A 16,650-nucleotide genomic window follows, 5' to 3' on the forward strand; every position below is an offset into this window, starting at 1 on the left:
CCAGACAGAGCTTCTCTGTGTAGCCTTGGCTGTCCTGGAACTTGCTCTGTAGACCAGTTTGGCCTTGAACTCACAGAGATCCTCCTCCCTCTGCCTCTCGGGTGCTGGATTAAAGGTGTGCACCACCACTGCCCAGCTTGGAAGTTCTCTTCCTCCACTGTGGGTTTTATTCAGATCCCCTGGCTTGTCAGAAGGGAGGGGGAAGGGGAAAGAAAAAGAAAGGAAAGGAAAGGAGGGAGGGAACGAAGGGACAGAGGGATAGAGAAGAGAAGCCAAGTATATTACCCTACATATATAACCAGCCCTACTTGCTGAGGAGGCTGAGGTGGGAAGATGGCCAGTTTAAGCCAGACTGTGCAACTCTGTGTGTGTATGTGTGTGTGTGTGTGTGTGTGTGTGTGTGTGTGTGTGTGCTCCTGCCCACATGTGTATGTAACTGTGCTTGTGGAAGGCAGAGGCTGCTATCTGTTATCTTCCTCTATAACTTTCTACTCCAAGTGACCTACACTGCCAGCAAGAGCCTTGGTGACATCTGGGTCCATGTTTCAACTGCAGGTCCATATTGATGACCTTCGCCACAGTACCACTAAGGGCCATGTGGATGGGATGTCAAGGACTAGACCCCCACCTGGGACCGGGTTAGTGTCTGAGGGCTGAGCCTCTGACAGGGCCATGCAGATCTGAGTAGCCTGTGTTGCCACCTGGGGCCATGGTGTCATCCTGGCCTGGGTTGCTGCCAGGGACATTTCTGGGTCTGTGTCCATGGCTCCTGTTACCACTGGAAGCAGTGAGGGTAGGGCTGTGCAGAGTTGGTCCCACCCCTCACTGACTGCAGCACTAAGGAGAACTGGTCCTGCCCCTCACCAACCACAGCACTTGGGAAAGCAGACCCTACACCTCCCCAGAGCAACACAACAGAGCCGTCCCTGCTGGTGTAGGTGCAGGTTAGTGGGCCCTAACCTGCCATGTCTAACATCCCCACCTCTTTTTAATAATAAAGAAAGATGGCAATGAGAGGTTCGGGCACTATGCTGGCCTGCCCTGTTACCTGGCAGAATGCACTCAGGCAGCAGAGAACCAGTCTGCACCCAGGTGCAAAGGACCCCTTTGAAGGACAGACCCCTGCCCACTTGTGCTCTCTGTCTTCCTCTCTTCATCTCTTCTCTCTCATCTTCCTCTCTCTCTCTCTCTCTGTCTCTGTCTCTCTCTCTCTCTGTCTCTGTCTCTCTCTGTCTCTGTCTCTCTCTGTCTCTCTGTCTCTCTCTCTGTCTCTCTCTGTCTCTCTGTCTCTCTGTCTCTCTGTCTCTCTCTCTCTCTCTCTCTCTCTCTGTGTCATGTCTGTCTCCCCCTTTCAGTCTCGCTATAATAAACTATGATTAATTTGCTCTCCATGGCTTGCGCTCCATCCATCGTGCTGGTCCTTACTCCCCAATTAACAACAGAGCTAGCCGCCTTCCACCCCCATCCTGGGCAGCACAATAGACCCTTTTGGCAGGGTTACAGGTGAGTCTGGCCTGTGGGTGTGACAGGAGAGCTGCCCCCGGCCCCCATATGCCATGGGGTGGCAAGGGTCAGGGACCCCCCCCCCCACTGCCACAGGCATGAGAGCTGGCCTGGGGCATGAGAATGGAAGAGCTGGCCCTGTCCCTCACCAAGTGCAGCAGTTTGGAGAGTAGGCCCTGCACCTGGCCAGGACAAAGCAGTGGGGCTGGCCGTGGTGGTGTGAGTGTAGATGAGCTGGGTCTGGGGTATGAGAGCAGTGGGGCTGGCCGTGGTAGGTCTGGGGTATGAGAGCAGGAGAGCCCGCCCTGCTCCTTGTTGTCTGCTAAATCCGGTGAGCTAGCTGGGGCTGTGGGGGAGAGCCTGCCCGGGTGGTGGTGATGGGGGAAAGCTGGCGGCTTGACCAACCCAGCTACCAGGGTTATGAGTTGACTCACACCAACATCCACCTCATCTGTGAACTGCTGGAGCAGGCAGAGGGGCCAGACCTGCAGGCTGCAGGAGCTGCATGACACAGGGCAACAACAGGGTATCCAAGAGGAGTCCCTGTGAGGGCCCAGTGTCAATAGTGTAGCAGAAGCCAGACCTATGACTCATTGCAATAAACACAGGTAAAGACGTATGGGCTAAAGGGAATATTGTGTGACTCACTATGCCACACTACAACTTCCAAGTTGAGATTGGTTTTTTTTAGTTTGTCTTTTTTTCTTTCTTCTTCCTTTTTTTTTATTTAAGTTAGAAACAAGCTTGCTTCACATGTCAATCCCAGCTCCCTCTCCCTCCCCTTCCCCCTCCCAGTCCCCCATCCAATCTCCCTCCAATCCCCAGGGAGGGTGAGGCCCTCCATGGAGGATCTCCAGAGTCTGTCATTTCATCCAGGGCATAGTTTGTCTTTTTGTTGTTTTATTTTTATTTATTTATGTATTTATTTTTTGGTATGTGTGTGTATGTGTGAGTTTGTTTTTTTAACTTTTAAATTTTGTTTTGGGGGAAGTGTGAGGGCAGAGGGCCCATGAGTGAGGTCAGGACATATGATATGAAACCGCTGAGAATCAATAGTTAAAAAAATAAACAAAAAAATCAAAATTAAATACAATTGAAAACTATTGAGGGGGCAGTGTTGTCCCACAAGCCTCTCCTAAGTAATTATAGAGGCTTAATATTAATTGTAAATCCTTGGCCAATAAATAGCTCAGTCTTGTTTCTAGCTAGCTCTTACATTTTCAATTAACCCATACTTTTATCTACACTTTGCCACATGACTTAGTATCTTTTCTCAGTCCAGCATCTCCATCTTGCTTCTCTCTGTCTGCTCAATACTTCTCTGACTCCGCCCTTCTTCTTCCCAGAATTCTCTGTTTTGTTCTCCCCCTAACCTATCCTGGCCAGTTATAGGCCAGTCAGCTTCTTTATTAATCCAAGCACAGCGACACATATTCATACAGTATAAAGGAATATTCTACACTCAGTAATAGCAAGCAAAACAAAATGGATAAAACAAACAAACAAAAAAACCCAAGAACTGAAAGCTATTTAAAGGAGCTAGAGAGGGAGAAAGGAAGGGAAGGAGGGAGGGAGGGAAACCTGTGGTTTGGGGAGTATAAATCTAATCTCTTGTTGGATATGAGTTGAGCAAACTGACTCATCTTTCTGAACTTGTATTCCAAGTGAGAGACAAGTAGGTTGACAAAAGGTTGTTACAGTGAGTCATACAGCAGCATGGCCTTAGACCAGGATGGGTGGGGACACAGGTCACCTTTCCTGGTTGTCAAAAAAGAGAATAATAAAAGTACCTCTCCCCGGTTCCAGCACGCCTCCATACCTGCCCTTCCGGTCCACATAGTAGTAGCTGGCCTGCCACTTTCTGCTCTGCCGTCTGTGGTGAGTGAGAAAACACACAGGGAAAAAGAAAGGACAAATACATAATACATAGTGTAGGTTGCAGAGGCAGGCACGGTGTTTCACGCATATAGTCCCAGCACTTGGGAGGCTGAGGCAGGTAGGTCAGGAGTTCAATGACAGCTTTGGCCTCATAGCAAGTTTGAAGCCAGTATGGGCTACATGAGACTCTGTCTCAGAAGTCTAAACTAAATGATGATGATGATGATAGGTTGGACAGAGAAGAAGATAGTGACATCTGTGAGTTGTGGTCCCTTATTACAGCACCAGAGTGAGAGAATCTTGGTTAGCTAACGGAGATAAAGACAGGGCTTCCTCAGAATAGCTTTAAATTAATGTTTGTTCAATGACGGTAAGAATTGGCCTGTTTTTAAGTGTTTTTTAAAAAGATTTATTTATTTATGATGTATACAGTGTTCTGTCTGCATGCATGCCTGCAGGCCAGACAAGGGCATCAGATCTCATTATAGACAGTTGTGAGCCACCATGTGGGTGCTGGGATTTGAACCCGGGTCTTCTGGAAGAGCAGCCAGTGCTCTTACTGGCTGAGCCATCTCTCCAGCCCCCCATTTTTTAAGTTTTAAAAACACATTCCACTTGGAAATAATTATTGGTTGGTAGGAAGTTGCAAAACCAATGGAAGAAGGTCCTGAGTATCCACCCATTTTCCCATCAGCACAGCTTCTTATATAAGTAGTAACGAGCTATCAAAACCAGAACGTGGACATTGGCACCACCCAGGGACCTGGTTTAGACTCTGTCAGCACAACATGCTCATGTGTGCATGTTTCTCTATGGTCTCATTGCGTGACTTTCTATAGCGGCCACCTCAGTTAAATACAAAAGTATTCCACCATTAAAGGAGCCCTTTCGGGGCTGGGAAGACAGCTCAGCTGTAGAGCTCTTGCTCAGTGAGTCAAGGCCCTGGATCCCATCCCCAACCACAAAACTGATAAAACTCCTTGTGTTGTTTGGTTATACCCACACCTACTCTATTCTGCCCTCCCCCACCTTTGGGGTATTCTGTCTTCCTATTACATGGTCCATGTTTATTACAGTGTCAACATTTTTACTCATCTAAAAAACGAAGGACAGCTTCCTCCACTGATTCTCTGCTGTTTTGAATGCTAGGAGGAAAACAGAGCACCCAACATGGAGTTAGGGGACCCTCTGTGTCCCTACTATTAATAACAAACAGAGGATGGCCCTTGTTCCTATGCGATTGGCTAGGGTCCCCCTAAGAAAGGACATTGGCTAGGTTCAGATAAGCACTCAAAACTGATAGGAACTCAACAAATATTTATCATGGAACTACACTGACCTGGCAGGGAGGGGCACATTCCAGGGCAGGTCCCTTAAAGAGACAGAACGATTCTCTGTTCAGAGAGCCAGTGTTTTCAAATGAGCAAGGCTTAGAGTGCAAAGTAGAAGAATCAGCAGGTGTTGGTTTGAGTCTCCTATTGGCAGTTCCTTAATTCCAACAGGACACAGGTGTTCTTGCAGTGTTCACAAAAGGACTTGAAGTCCCTCTTGAAGGCCCCTTCTCAGCTCCACAGCATTCCTTCAGAGGGAGGGGACATGCCGGCTGTATGGCCAGAAAGACAGTAAATGGAATTACCGAGAGGAGGGAGCAATTAACCTTGGCAGCAGGCACAGTGCCAAAGCCTTCAGCTGCAATACCTCATGTAATCTGTGTTAATTACCCCGAGTTGCGCGATCTTATCTTCATTTCATGACTGAGAAAGTTGAGACACGTAGAACTTAGATGTTTCATTTATTGAGGCCACACACACACTCAGTGAGCAGAGGATATGGGACCTAAACTCAGATTAGTGGACCAGCAGTCTTCCCATTCATTAGGTCTCAGGTGTGACACAGAAACGGGACACATGCTTTCTGGTTTCCTTTTAAAGAGGGTCTTTGCTGTGGACCCCTGGCTGGCCCATGAACTCAATATCCTCTCGCCTAGCCTTGTGAGTCTGGCCTTACCATGCATGAACCACTCGCTGTACTGTTCAGAAGCCTCCCGGGTGGCTGTGATGGACTTGCTCCTTGGAGAGCAGCTGCAAGTTGCTGTTAATGGTTAAATGAGGGGATCCATGGACATAGATGAGAGACATAGGTGTGTCGTGTCAGACCGTGTACCTCCAACCAAATCCCCACCCTGTTGTTTGAGACAGGATCCTGGTATGGAGCCCAGCCTGGTTCCAAACCTGCAGTCCTCCAGCCCCGGCCCCTGAGAATGGGGATTACAGGCATGTGCCACCATACCTAAGTGAAGAGGCACTTCACGCAGACAGGTGGACTGATGGCTTATAAAGTAACCAGAAGCTTGATGTCTGAAGGATTTTCACTAGAAAGAGGAGTAATCCCTTTGCAGTGTAGACTGTCATTGGTGCTCTACCCTCATCTACTCCAGGGCTTGCTACAGGGTAGATACTGCTGAGCCCCCCCCCCACAGTCACCCCCTGTGCAGGGTTCGTAACCGCTAGTGTAGACGTTAGAAAGGTTAGGAAGATGTAGATGCCTCCTGCTTTCTCCCAGGTCTGAGATGTGAGCTCCATCTCCAAGATCTCCATGATGGAAAGAGGATTGCCCACTGACCTCTACTGGGGAGGACTGGGACCCTGGCACACACTCGCCTGCCTACCCCCAACAAATAAAATATAAAAATGAACTCAGCTATGAGACAAGGACTCTGGGTAGGAAGAAGGGAAAATAAGGTTAAGTAAAAAGGTCTTTAATATGAAGCATAGATACATGTGTAAACATAGCCATATAACTGAACTTAATGAAATGTTATTAATAAAAGTTTAAAGACTGTTCTGTGCATGTGAATTAACATAGCAAGTGGTTTGTATACCAAGTCAGGGGGAATACTGACAGGATTTGTCATTTCATTCATAAGGGAGAAGGCTCTCAAATTAGGTTGATTTCAACACACCAAGCCAAACAGCTAGTAAACCGCCCACGAAAAACGAAAATGCAAATGAAACATTAGCATATGCACCAATTATGCAACCCGAAAATCCCAGACCTTTTATTGCGAAGAGGCGGAGCCAAAGATCCTGACAGGGCTAGCCGGGCTTGACTCCCTCGGGGACTTCCTGCTGTCACTAACTAGGGATTAGCCGAGTGAGCTCTCCCACTCTCCGGGAGAACCAACTCCCGTCTGCGCCGGGCTCTGCTAAGTGGGCCACATCCTTGTGTTTGGGACACATGCTCGCTTGATCCCTATGCTGAGACTGTACTTTCTTATCAGTTTGCTGTGCTTGGTGAAATCAGGTAGGTCATTTAGCCAATGCGCTTAAAAAAATATTAATGGACTCCCAAAGTTCTATGTGAGCATTTCTGAGGCCAGGAGCTCTGGGTAAAATGAGCTTTCTTATATTGATTTTTCCTCCCTTAATCACAGATCCAGTTGTTCTTCCTTTGAATTAATTTGAAAAGGCTACAGTAGTATTAATTTGTGTCATAACTAAATTGTATTTTATTTTTTGAAATGTGAAAACTTGTTCTTTTTTTTCCTTTCCACATTTTTAGCAAGGATAAATTGTTATACTTCTGTGTATTTAGGTGTATTTAAATCATTATTATAAAAAACATAATATCATATACATAAATTCTTTACAATGTTGCATGGTAGATTTATAACGTAAAAATTATTCATTGCCAGGCCGAAGATGTAGTTCAGTTGTAAGATAAACGTGCTTAGTATGTATGAGGTTCCGGGTTCAATTTCCAATACAAAAAGAAAAAAATCAAAAAGAAAATCTTAGTCTCCAGGATGAGCTAACAAAAAGCTGAAATTCACTCCTAGTCCTTGTAGGAACCTACTTCCTTTTCACACAAAGCTCCTGACTGTGAATTCTGGCATAGCTTTTGTTTGCTTGTTTGTCTTTCAAGGCAGGGTTTCTCTGTATAGCTTTGGCTGTCCTGGAACTCACGTAGATCAGGCTGGCCTCAAACTCAGATTCACTGGCCTCTGCACTAGGATTAAAGACCCGTGCCACCACTGTCTGGGGCAGATGTCACACCAGTAAACCACTTATGTTCCATGGCTTGTAAAAGTGTTACAGGTGGTTTATTCTAAGGAATAGCCTTTGGTGGGGTAGCACTAGGTTTTAAATTTAGGACCTTACACACACCGGGCAAACACTCATCTACTGAGTTATGTTTCCAACCCCAAGAATAACTTTAAAAATGAAAAAACAAACCAACAAGAATCCTCAAAAGCAGACTAGTTGGGGGCAGAAATGTCTCTATTCCGGGATTGGATAAGGTTCCAAATGTGAAATTATTTTCTATCACATTTGTTTATTAATTTCATAGGTGTAGACATGGAAGCCGGAGTACTGCTTGGAGCAGCTGGTTCTCTGCACTGGGTGGGTCCTGGATAGAACTCGGCTTGTCAGGCTTGGGATCAGTTGCCTTACTAGCCAAGCCACTTTGCTGGCTCCAGCATTAAACGAATTTTTAATGAAAGTGATCTTTGGGACTGGGAAGATGGCTTCCGAATAAAGTGCTTGCCAGGAAAGCATGAACCCACATAACTGCCTAAGGGGAGTGGAGGCCCTCCTACAACCTCAGAGCTCTGGGGGCAGAAACAGGATTCCTAAGCAATTTGGCCAGCTGGCCTAGCTCAGTCAGGGAACTCTAGGTTCCAACGAGAGACCCTGACTCAGTTTACAAGGTGCAGAGCAGCTAAGGAGGACACCTGTTAACCTCTGGCCTCCACATGCTCTAGTGCACCCACACACACTTGAACATGCACACACATAAACGCACACACCACACACTGATACAGGTGCCAGAAAGAGGGAAAGGAAAAGTACTCATTAAACTAACTCTGATGCTTTTTGCAAATGCCCAATGATGTCTTAAGATTCACACGGAGGGGATGGTGAGATGGCTGAGAGGGTAAAAGCACCTGCTGCACAAGTCTGGGAACCGAGTTAGAACCCCAAACCTCCGGAAAGCTCAATTTTGTAAACCAATTGAAACTGTTAGAACCATAAAAGCATGCTAATAAACGAAGCTTAGAACTGACCTAGAAAATTTATAAGAATTACATTAGACTTTATTTCCAGACCACCTTGACAGCATCATTTCAAGTCTGTGTACAACCCTAGGTGGTAAATAGTATTTTCCCAGTCTGTCATCAACATCAACAGTTGCTAACAATTTAGCATCTACTATGTGCTCTAGAAACCTCCTAGGCTTAGTTTGTCATTCTTAGAACAACTCTGACAGTCTGGGGGTTTGGATAGAGTGAGAGAGGCAAAGAATACCCTCAGAAACAACATCTAAGTCATGGGGCACCAAAACTCAGAAATCAAGCGATTTTTTTTGAGATTTTACATGTACGAGTATTTTCCTTAATGTGTTCTGTGTACCATGTGTATGCAGTGTCCACAGAGGCCAGGAGAGGGCGTCCTATCTCCTAAGTCTGGAGTTACAGATAGTTGTGAGCCACCATGTGGGAGCTAGCAATGAAACCTGAGTCCTCTGGAGGAGCAGTCAGTGATCTTAACCGCTGAGCCATCTCTCCAGCCCCATGTTTTTGTTTTTGTTTTAAAGATTTATTTATTATGTGTATAGTATTCTGTCTGCATGTATGTCTGCAGGCCAGAAGAGGGCACCAGATCTCATATAGATGGTAGTGAGACACCATGAGGTTGCTGGGAATTGAACTCAGGACCTTTAGAAGAGCAGTCAGTGCTCTTAACCTCTGAGCCATCTCTCCAGCTCCAGTCCCATGTTTTTTAACTTAAATAATTACATTTAAGTAACTAATGTGTTTGTGTGTATGCGTGTGTGCGCATATACACACAAACCACACTGTGCTAATCAGAGAGCAACTTGCTGGCATCAAGTTCTCTCCTTCCCACTGTGTGGGTTCCGAACTCAGGCCACTAGGCTTAGCAGCAGGCGCCTTTACCCACTGAGCCATCTAGCCCTCCCAATAAGTGATACAATATCACAATATTTAAAGTATCAAAAGTATTGCAAATAAATGCATAGTGAACAAAAGGTTAAAAATGTACTTAAAGATAGGCTACTTTTTTTTTTGCTTTATCACCTATACTGCTGGTGAAAAAAAGCCATTTCTAATCATCAACCTGTTCCTTGGCGGCCCAGGCTGGGTTCACTTCCTTGTATGGCAGTTTATGAGTGTTGCTGACGCTGTGTAAACAGACCTAATCACACAGAGCTTCATTTATAGACTCCCTTCCCTTGTTTTTAATTTATGGTAGAGTGTTGATGAACTGTTTTCAGTTGGTTCAAAATACCCAAGTGTGTGTGTGTGTGTGTGTGTGTGTGTGTGTGTGTGTGTGTGGTGTGTGGTGCTGAGGATTGAACCCAGGGCCTCACAAGTGCTGGGCTCTACCTCTGAGCCGTACCTCAGCTCTTTAATGAGCATGTTGAATTAACGAGCATATTGAATTAATTTCCCTGTTGCTGTGGCAGACGCAATTTAGGGGAGGAAGAGTTTCTTTGACTCATGGTGCGAGGGGAAGCTGTCCTTCATGGTGGGAAGACAGGGCAGCTTGGGATGACGGTGGTGGAGCTCATGGTGCAGCTGTTACACCTCAGCAGCTCAGGAAGCAGAGAGCTGGAAGCGAGCCCAGCCTCTAATCCTTGAGGCCCGGTCCTCAGGGACACGTCCTGCAGCTAGGACCCACTTACTAAGAATTCTACAACCTCTCGAAGCGGTGCCCCTGTTTAGGGACAAGTGTTCAAACACACGAACCTGTGGAAGACATTTTGCATTCAGGTAATTACATATATGTAAAGACACACGTTTTTGGTTTCAAATTCAACCTGCCTCTGTGTAGCCTTGCCAGAAAGATTAGCATCATTATGGTCTTCTTATAAATGCAAGATAGAGGCACAAGAGAGGTTGGGCAATCGATTATGCCAGCTTACATAGCTAGTGGATGGTGGGTCTGACTCTTAAACCCATGCTTTCTCCAGAACTGTATTTTTTGTTTATTAAGACACCGTGCAAAGCAAACTTTGTAAAGGACCCAGTGGTAAACACTTTCACCTTTATGAGCCAATGACTGCTTAACTGGGCTAGTGCAGCAGGAGAGCATCCACGGACGGTGTGATATGTACATAGACATGGCCAGACTATAAGAAAAATGGGATGAGACTGCATGCAGGACAACGGGACTTCCATGTAGCTCAGTTGATAGACTGCTGGCCTAGCATGCATGAATGAGGCCCTGGGTTTGATACCCAGCACTGCATAAACTGGGTGTAGTGTCCACGCCTGTAATACCAACACACAACAAGTGCAAGAAGGAGGATCAGAAGTTCAAGGTCATCCTCAACTACATAGTGAGTTCAAGGCCAGTCTGAGCTACACAAGATAAAAAGGTTATTGACGATTGCCCTGACTTTCTACTTGAATCTTTTTTTTTCCTTTTTGTGTTTTTCAAGACAGGGTTTCTCTGCTTTGGAACCTTCCCTGGAACTTGTTCTGTAGACCAGGCTGTCCTTGGACTCACAGAGATCCGCCTGCCTCTGCCTCCCTAGTGCTGGGATTAAAGGCGTGCGCCACCAATAACACCCAGCATGTTTTTCTTAACATAAGAAAGAAGGTCATAAATAATACTTACACCACCTCTGACTAGAATGTAGACCCTTCCTCAAAGGGTATTGTATACAGAGTCCATTTCATCGTAATTTTCCAGTCCTCAGTAAGATAAGAAATGTTATTTCAGGGCAAGAGTTCAAAAAGGACACAGGTATTTCTCCTGTTTCAGTGAACTATGAGACACTAGGTTAAGCTTGAAAAACCAGTTTAATATGCTCTGTGGTTACCTACTTGTTCTCTGAATAACCTTGACTTTGTAAGAAATCAACAAAATAGCCCAAAAGTTGTTTGCCTTTGGGATGCATAAAGTAGTTCATAACTTTGAATACACTAGCATAAAGGAAAACATACGGAACTCTGTATGTGTGAAGCCATTGATCACATTTGTTTCTCACACCACTCCTGTGCTCTCCAAATTGCTGAGAATTTTGACTCCAGCAAAAAGTTCCAATACTAGGGACAACACATCTGATACAAGAGCAACGGCAACTCAATACCTGACCCCAAGTAGCTTAAGCTCATTTGTGACATGGTCCAAGACACCACAAATTCATTGTTTTCTTTTTAAAATGTTTAGTTCTGGGAAGCAAAGATGGAGCTCAGTGGGAGAGTGCTTGCCTCACATTCATGAGGCCCTGACTTGGTCATCAACACCGCAAAATTAATGAGTGGGCTGGAGCAGTGGCTCAGTGGTTAAGAGCACTGGCTCTTCCAGAGGACCGGGCTTGATTCTCATCATGAACATGGAGGCTCATAACCATTTATTTGTAACTCCATTTTCAGGGGATCTGATGCCCTCTTCTGACCTCTGCAAATACCAAGTGTGTACATGATACACTCATAAAATAGTTTAATTTTGAACCATGCATTGTGTTCCATGCCTCTAATTCAAGGACTAGGGAGGCTGAGGCAGACACATCACAGCATGAGTGTGAAGTCAGCCTGGGTTATAAAAAATAGTGCTACCTTGACTCAAAAATCCAAACCAAGGGGACTTCTGAGATGGCCCAATGGCTAAAGGCACTTCTGCCAAGCTTGCAAACCAGAGATCCATCTCCAGGACCCACACGGTGTGAGGAGAGAGCCAACAACTGTGTCCTTTGACCTCACACCATGACACACATGTGCCACTCCTCATTAGTGTAATTTAAAAAAATCAAAAGTCCGGGTGTTGGTGGCTCATGCCTTTAGTCCCAGCACTTAGGAGGCAGAGACAGGTGGGTCTCTGTGAGTTCAAGGCCATCCTGGTCTACAGAGTGAGTTCCAGGACAGCCTCCAAAGCCACAGAGAACCCCTGACTCAAAAACAAAAACAAAAACAACAAAAAAATCCAAGAACAAGAACAACAATAACAAAAATGAAAGCAAGCCAAACCAATCAACCAACAAACCCAAGAGCTCTATTGGCAGGAGTACATGTGATGGATCCAGGAAGAGGGAAGAGCGGGCAAGAAAACATCCCAGCATGCTGCAGGGCTGGTGCCTGAGAAAGGAAAGCTGAAAAGAAGAACTGGTCTCCACACAGTTCAGCAGCTACTTCAGCTAGACTGACGACGAGTCCCAAGACAAAGCTCCCTGTAAGAGGACAGCTTTTGTGGGATAGAGGCCTGTCTTCACTGTCCTATTGCTGTGAAGAGACACCAAGACCAAGCCAGCTCTTGTAAAAGAAAGTATTTAATTAGGGGCTTGTTTACAGTTTCAGAGGTTAGTCAATCATTGTGGGAAGAAGCAGACAGGTATGGCATGGGAGCAGTAGCTGAGAGAGAGAGCTTTATGTCCTCATCCACAGGCAGCAGACGGGGGGGGGCACAGAGAGACAGAGACAGAGACAGACAGAGACAAACAGAAACAGAGAGACAGACAGACAGACAGAGACAGAGAGACAGTGAGACAGGCAGAGATAGAGACAGACAGACTGGACTTGGCATGGGCTTTTGAAACTTCAGACCTCGTTCCCAGAGACTCATCTCCTACAACAAGGCCACACCCCCTAATCCTTTCCAAACAGTCCATCAACTAGGGACTAAGCAGGCAAATAGATGAGCCTATGAGGACCATTTTAGTTCAAAAGACCGCAGGATGGGAGATGTTAGTTCAGGATAACTTGTTAAGAGAAGCTTTTTCTTTGAGAGGAGCCTTCCTGCCAGCCTGGTTCTAGAGCCGCATCAGTCCCAAATAAACACACAGGAGGATATATTAATTATGAAGCTGTTGGCCTTGCTTGTTTCTTACTGGCTAGCTCTGACTTAAGTAATTACCCCATAATTGTTAACTTAAGTATGTTTCTTACCAGAGAATAGTTCCGGGCTTCCTACCCCATGGCGTTACATGTTGACTCTCTTGTGTTTCTCCTTCCCAGAATCCTCCTGGACTCCTAGTCCCACCTATCTAGATTCCTATTGGCTCAACAGTGCTTTATTGACAAAGGACTTCCCCAACAATAACTGAATTCCAAAATCATCTAAAAAGGATAGGTGTAATTTCTCTTGTTTCAGATAGGTGGGGTTAAAGGGCAGGTGGCCTGCCAGGGGACATGGGGAAGTCCTTGTGCATTCTGTAGATCCCTCACCAACCTCTGTAACAAGTTCTCACAATAGCCCAGGCTAGTCTTCAGCTCACCAATCTCCTGTCTCTCAAGGACCCAGATGAATGTGTGGCTTCTGACCCATTGTCCTGAGGATTAATGCCAGCTATATTCCTCTCTTGGACAGGCAGGCATGTGAAAAACAACATGATCTCCCCAGACCACCTGGAGAATAAGCTGCACAGACTGGAACAAAATTTAGCTTTATGGATGGATAGGATGCAAAGGGCTCAGCCCCCATCCCACAACACCTCCTGTACTATACGGTGACAAATGAAGCAGTTATCACTCAGGGTTGGGCTCTCCCAGCACACAGGTGCAGTCTGTGTTTTCCAAGGGCATTCCTTCTCTAGGAAGAGGAAATAAGGGGTGACACGGAAGTGTTGACCCACTGTGGGAGCCATGCCTGACTATACCAGTGTGTATGTAGGGTCCAGAGCATTGTGTATTACTTTGGTTACTATTACTGTGATAAATGCCATGTCCAAAAGTAACCCCACGACTCTAACTTGTGTCAAGTTGACAAAAAACTAACCAGCACAAATTGGTTCTCAAGTTTCCATTGAGGGAACTGAGTAGTTATGTCCCAAGGTTCGCTTGCCTTTTGGTGGCCCTTCTGTCCCATCCCTGGTCCCTTAGCTTCTCTCTGGCTCATCCTAAAAGACACGCTCTGCTTGGTGTTGGGGCTTGTACTCCACTTTCTACAGAGCTACCTTTGCTCAGTGAAGTGGAGCATGGCCTATTGCCTTATGGAGTGGTTTGCAAATAATTCTGCTTAAAATAATTCAGTTCCTGATCATTCTGTTGTATCTGGATACTAATTAGAATTTTCACCTTTATTTGCCCTTTTGCCTTGTCTCTTGGCGCCTGAAGTTGACTGCAGGCCCTGTGCACGTGTGCTCCATCTCTGGATAGCTCGCCAAGGCCTCTCACAGCTGTTCTTGAGCAAAACACCGTGTAGTACTGCAGAAGTCAAATTCTGCCAAATGCCAAACCCAAGGACCCAGAACTCTCATTTACCTCGCTTATCATTATTTATTAAACTTATTATTTTATACTTTGTACTATTTATAGCATATATTACATGAATGTTGCTGCATGTGTATATGTATGTGTGCCTCATGCCTCTGGAGGCCGGGAGAAGACAGCAGAATCTTTGGAACTGGAGTTACAGGCAGCTATGAGCTGCCACGTGGATGCTGGGAACCAAACCCAGGTCCTCTGCAAGAGCACTCAGTGCCCGTAGCCACTGAGCCCTCTCTCCAGCCCCTACCTCTATCATCTTGCAACTTGACCTTTGATTTATTTCAGACTCTTCACCATTCCCCTTTGAACCAAAGCCTCAGGCATCTACCTGCATTTACTCCTCACCTCCTTTCTTCCATGCCCCTCCCCTCCTCTCTCCAGCCCTTCCCACCTCCCTCTCCTTTTGTATTAGTAGAGATTGAATTCAGATTCATCCATGCTAGGCTCATGCTTCACCACTAAGCACATCTCCAGCCCTGCTTTCGCCACAGCAGCCTCTCCCTCCTCCCCTTCTTCCATTTATTTATTTATTTATTTTGAGACAGGGTCTTACCAAGTAGAGCAGGCTGACCTTGAACTCACAGAGCTCCGCCTGCCTCTGCCTCCTGAGTGCTGGGATTAAAAGCGTATGCCACCACTGCCCAGCCAATTTTACTTTTTGATGTCAGAGTTCACAATTCATCTCCTCCTCTATCACGGGTGTATCTTTGCCTTGTTCTTTCTGCTTGTTTGGAAAAAACACAACGTTTTTAGAAAAGCTACAAGAATAGGGGAGTACAGAGAACAGCAGAAACCTTTGTATAGATTTACTTACTGGTTCTTCATGGAACTCCCTAGGCCTCCAACATGCTGTGGTCAGCACCTAAGCTCACTCTGCAGCCCTATATTGGTTTATCCTTAACATGTGACACACATTTAATCATCAGTTAGCTACTTACATTTTCTGAATCTCTTGTTAATAAATTTGAGCCTTTACCTTCAAACGCTTTAGTTACATTTTCTAAGCATTGAGATTTTCTCTTTTATGATGTCTTAGTTCTGTTGTTGCAAAGAGATCTGATGACCACAGCAGCTCCTGTAAGGAAAGTGTTTAATTGGCATTGGCTTACAGTTTGAGAGGTTTGTCCATTATCATTATGGAGGGAGCATAGTGACAGGCATGTTGCCTGAGAAATAGTTGATAGATACATCCTGATTTTCAGACAAGGAATTGAGGAAGAGAGAGAAGGAGGAGGAGGGAGGGAAGGGAGGGAGAGAGAGAAAGAGACAGAGAGAGAGACAGAGACAGACAGACACAGAGAGAGAGAGAGAGAGAGAGAGAGAGAGAGAGAGAGAGAGAGAGAGAGAGAGAGAGAGAGAGAGAGAGAGAGAGAGAGAGAGAGAGAGAGAGACTGGGCTGAGTGTGGACTTTTGAAACTTCCAAGCCCACCACTAGTAGCACACTGCCTTCAACAAGGCCACACCTCCTAATCTCTTCTCAAATCGTGTCGGTAGAGGTGTTTTATGTTTTGTGGGTTGGTTGAAGAAAGAAGTCACTCCAAGATGAGTTTTCAGGCCTGTGTGGTGCAGGAAGGTCTAGTCTCTGATGAACTGAACTCTGAACAGCCATACAAAGGCATTTTTACTGATTGTTAACACGAAGCTGTTTTTTGGGTAAAGCATGTCCTCATACTAAGATTCCTAATCTATCTGCCTCTCTAAAGGAGAGCATCATGTGCCTCATGGCTCTAGCCCTTACTGTGTGTGGTTTGCAGCACGTGATACTCCAAGAGCCGCAGGTGTGCCAGAGGCGGCTTGTGACCCAAGTCATGCGGAAGCTGCAATGCCCCTTGAGAAAAACAACTCTACAAATCATGGAAAACAATCACTGTTTTCCACAAGACTCTTTCCTGCTTTCCACGATGATTCTTCAAGGTCAAAGTAGTCTTAGAAAGCAACTATTCAGTACACTGTCTACCCAAGTTGCAGCAACTCTGCTAAATTCCTGCAAGTACCACTCGCGATGACTAAGCATTCAAATGTATAAACCTAGGGGA

At 45.8% G+C, this 16,650-nt stretch overlaps 1 protein-coding gene across 2 annotated transcripts in view; it reads left to right on the forward strand.

Annotated features, from left to right (window-relative positions):
* Positions 1–6,496: 6,496 nt before the first annotated feature.
* Positions 6,497–16,650, forward strand: part of Liph (lipase H) — a 41,506-nt gene continuing 31,352 nt past the window's right edge. Inside the window, exon 1 of one of the 2 annotated variants that reach the window (XM_040751056.1) lies at positions 6,497–6,684. In XM_040751056.1, the coding sequence (XP_040606990.1) occupies positions 6,636–6,684 (49 nt within the window). In that variant the 5' untranslated portion in view covers positions 6,497–6,635. The remainder of the gene's footprint in view (positions 6,685–16,650) is intronic. The other variant, XM_013114608.3, reaches the window with a different exon arrangement.

This window comes from Mesocricetus auratus, unplaced genomic scaffold, assembly GCF_017639785.1.
Source record: "Mesocricetus auratus isolate SY011 unplaced genomic scaffold, BCM_Maur_2.0 Super-Scaffold_100008, whole genome shotgun sequence".
Taxonomy (NCBI): Eukaryota; Metazoa; Chordata; class Mammalia; order Rodentia; family Cricetidae; genus Mesocricetus; species Mesocricetus auratus.